General features: G+C 70.4%; 1 protein-coding gene across 1 annotated transcript in view; it reads right to left on the minus strand.

Annotated features, from left to right (window-relative positions):
* The window catches only part of MNEG_12028 (hypothetical protein), a gene marked incomplete at both ends in the record, with an annotated part of 5,838 nt that extends 2,618 nt beyond the window's left edge, over nt 1-3,220 (minus strand). The window contains 6 exons of the mRNA XM_014039500.1: nt 9-90; nt 639-1,216; nt 1,458-1,820; nt 2,126-2,230; nt 2,546-2,744; nt 3,009-3,220. Of these exons, the coding sequence (XP_013894954.1) occupies nt 9-90; nt 639-1,216; nt 1,458-1,820; nt 2,126-2,230; nt 2,546-2,744; nt 3,009-3,220 (1,539 nt within the window). The remainder of the gene's footprint in view (nt 1-8; nt 91-638; nt 1,217-1,457; nt 1,821-2,125; nt 2,231-2,545; nt 2,745-3,008) is intronic.
* Between the last annotated feature and the right edge of the window lie 589 nt (nt 3,221-3,809).

A 3,809-nucleotide genomic window follows, 5' to 3' on the forward strand; every position in this document is an offset into this window, starting at 1 on the left:
TCGCTCACGAGCGGCGGCGGGAGGTGCGCCAGCTGGCAGGCGCCGCGGGCCCGGAAGGCCTTGCAAAGCTGCGCCATCGCCTCCTGGTGCCTGCGCGGCGTCATCGTTGTTGTTGTGAGGGGAGGCGCTACCGTGTTGCTGCTATGCGGGGCGGCCGAGAAGGGGCGCGCGCGCTTCGCGCGGCAAGGCAGGGCGGCCAGCAGCTGTTGCAGCATGGACGCGGCGCCACCTGCAGGCTTGCGCGCCCCTGCGCGCCCTGCCTCAACACACTGCCGACCCGATGGCAGACAAAGAACTTGCGGCGGCCCAGCCTGCATCAACTGATGGCATCACCTGGCCCCACAACACCCTTTACATCTCGGGTGCGACGCATCCATGCGTGGCACCCGAGATGCGCCAGTCGCACCCTGGGGCACACATGCAAACATACACGCTCTGTCTCTCGCTCCGTGTCTCTCTCTCTCTCTCTCTCTCTCGTTTTTGCCCCCACAACCCCCTTTTACACACACACACACACACACACACACACACACACACACACACACACACAAACACATTGCTGCACTCGCTTGCGCACACAACACCAACAATACGCAATCCGCTCAGAGACATGTCACACAAATGCACTGCAATCTCACCTGCCCATCAGCGCCGGGCTGTGCGCCAGGTAGTATGCAGCCGTGTGCAGCTGCCCTGGCGCCGCGTACCGCTCCTGGCAGAACCGCAGCGCAGCACAGCAGTCCGCCTCCAGGACTGCTGCCGCCGCCGCCCACCCTGCCGCCGGCGCCGGCGCCGCGTCCCCGAGAGCGCCTGTGCGGCTGTCGGCCCCAGCGGCGGCGGCGCGCGGGCGGCCGTCGCCGGCCGGCAGGCGCGCCAGGCGCTCTGCGGCGTCTTGGGTGAAGCAGTGGCGTGCCGCGAGGCGCAGCAACTCCTCTGCGGCGGTGCTGCCGCCGTTGCCATCGCCGCCGCCGCCGCCGCCGCCCCGCAGCGCGGCCGCGGCCTCGGCGACCCACCCAAGCCGGCAGCCGTGCAGCTCCGCAAGGGGCAGCAGAAGACCACCCCCCTGCTCGGCGGCGGCCAGGCGGCAGGCGGATGCGAAGAGCGACAGCGCTGCGGCGCGCCAGCCGGGGGCGCGCGCGTCGGCCGCGAGCCGTCCGAGGTCGAAGGGCTGATGCCAGCTGTCAGGCTGTAGCGCGCGACTCGCCTCCGTGCGGGCCTGCGGGCAAGGTTGAAAGCAGCGAACCAGCCACGGCGGACACAGGAGGTCAATTGCCGCAGCTCTGCCTGGTGCCCGTGTGTCTGCCAGATCCCTGCACTCTTTGACTGGCCGCATAACCTGCCTCAATGATTGACTTTCCAAAACAAATGCAGGGGCCGGCGCCGCATCGGCCCCAGCGGCCGAGGTTCGGCGCCGCGAGCGACGCATTCGCGAGCCCCATCAGACGGCGAGCGCCCACCTGCGCGGCCGCGCGCCACGCCGGCTGCCGCGGCCCGCGCGGCGGCGGGCGCCGCCACGGGTCGCAGTCCGGCGGCGCCGCGTCGAGGCGCGTCCAAGCGATGGCCGCCACCCCGTCATGAAGACGCGCGAGCCGCTCCGGTTCCTGCGTTGCCGCCCCCGCCGCGGCCGCCGCGGCGGCAGCGGCCGCGTAAGCGCGCAGCGCGGCGGAGCGGTGGCGCTCCAGGCACGCGGCAAGCTCGGGGCGTGCGAGGCGCCAGGGGGCGGGCGCCTCGGCTTCCGCAGCGGCGGCGTCGGCGGTGGTAGGAGGCGGCGGCGGGGGGCCGCACGTGCGTGCGGCGACCTCCAGCAATAGGTCTACGATCTGAGATTTGTGGGCGCCGAGGCGATGTGGGGCATTCATGGGATGCGGCAAGGACGGCCGCATCCCACAGGGTCAGGGCGCTCCCGGGGGTGATTTGATATAGCCTCTCCTCCCCCCCACAACAGTCCAAACAACAGCTCATTGTGTCAGAACAAACCTTCTCTGCTTGCACACACGCAAGCGCGCACACACACACACACACACACACACACACACACACACACACACACACACACACACACACATTCACTCCCGTACACCCACCCACACACGCTCCCTCCCACACACACCCCACCCCCGCCCACCAGCGTGTGCACCAGCGCCACCGCCTCCCAGCTGCTGGCCCGCCACGGGCAGTACGCCAGGTCCAGGCAGGCCGCGCCCGCCAGCGCCTCCACGCGCGCAGAGATCTGGTGGGGACACGGCACGAACGCCGCACGTGAGCCGATGCGTGCTATTTTTAGCCCAAATTCAGCTGTGGCTGATTTGCTTACTCGAAGAGCCGGCCGCCGGCAGGGCGGCTGTCAGCCGTTGCGGTGGGGTGAGGTACAGGGTGGATCGTACCGCTGCTCGGCGCGCAGGCGCGCAGACACACAGTAGGGGCGGCGCCGTGCCCCCCCTGTTTCTGCACACCTGATGCCATCGACGCAAAACAGCAGCAACCCGGGGGCGACACCAACAGAATCATGCAGCCCTCCAAACCGACTGCTGACCAACCAACCCACCAGTCCAGTGATTTCATGCGGCGCAGCCGCCATTACGCCCGACACTGTCAGCTCCCGCCCTCCCACCACCGCCGCCGCCGCGCCGCCGCCGGCAGCCCGCGGCTCCGGCAGGCGGTCGAGCGCGGTGTACAGGTGGCGCCGCAGCCGCCAGTGCTCGGGGTCTGCCGCGCGGAGCCAAGCCTCGTCAGCGTCGGACCAACTGTGAGGGTTGAGGGGGCGCAGCAAGCAAGGCGGTGTGCGGGTTTGGCCAGGGTTCAACGTGCTGGGTAAAAAAAAATTTTTGGGGCTCTGGTATGGAGGCCTTGGGTATGGAAGCCTGACTCGGCCCTGGGTCATAGGCAGCCGGCTTTGACAACGCCAGCAGAAGGCGGGGCGCTGGCTGCCGAGCAGGCGCCAAGACTTTTCACATGCCAGTGCAAGGAGGCTGTGAAGGCCTGCACGAGGCGCGCAACCGGACCATCACCTGAGCAGAGGTGCCAGCGCGCCCGCGTCTGCCGCCACACGGATGTCCTCCTCCTCCCGGCGCCGCAGCTCACTCGCCGCCGCCGCCGCCTCAGCCGCAGCCGCAGCCGCCACGTCGGCCGCCTCTTGTGCCGCAGCACGTGTGGCGGCCTCCGCGGCCGCGGCGGCGGCTGCGGCGGCGGCAGCCCCTCCTTCCTCTGCGGCGTCTGGCATGGGCTCGTCCTTGTCGCTGCCTGCGCCGTCGCCCACCTCACCTCCCTTCTCGGCCCGATCCGCGGCGGCAGTCTCCTCGCCCCTGCCGCCCGCGCCGCCCCCGGTACCCTCCACCGCGACGGCGGCTGCTGCCGCAGAAGGCTCCCCAGTAACGGCCCGCACCAGCGCACGGCCCCGCGCCGCGACCGCAGCCGGCGGCGGCCCGAGCGCGGCCGAGAGCGCGCGCAGCAGCGGCTCGAGGGCCTCGCAGACCTCGATCTGCCAGTCCTCTTCATCTTCATCATTGAACTCCTCGTCCGCAGCTGCCTCCTCGTCAGAGGCGCTGCCGCTGATGCACCCCTCGCCATCTTCCGAGCCCGCCTCCCCTCCTTCCACCCCAGCCGCGCCGCCGCCCCGCGCGTCTCCTAGCGCCTCGCCGCTGCTGCTGCCGCCGCCGCCGTTCCCCACATGGGCCCACGGCGAGACCGGCCACCCGTCCGCACCCAGTGGACCGAACACGCCGCCGCAAGCACCGCTGCCGCTGCCTCCTGCAGGGGACACAAACTCCCAAAGTGACAGCAGCACAGGCAGGTGCTGCGGGCTACGGGGG

Source organism: Monoraphidium neglectum (assembly GCF_000611645.1).
Source record: "Monoraphidium neglectum strain SAG 48.87 unplaced genomic scaffold scaffold03022, whole genome shotgun sequence".
Taxonomy (NCBI): Eukaryota; Viridiplantae; Chlorophyta; class Chlorophyceae; order Sphaeropleales; family Selenastraceae; genus Monoraphidium; species Monoraphidium neglectum.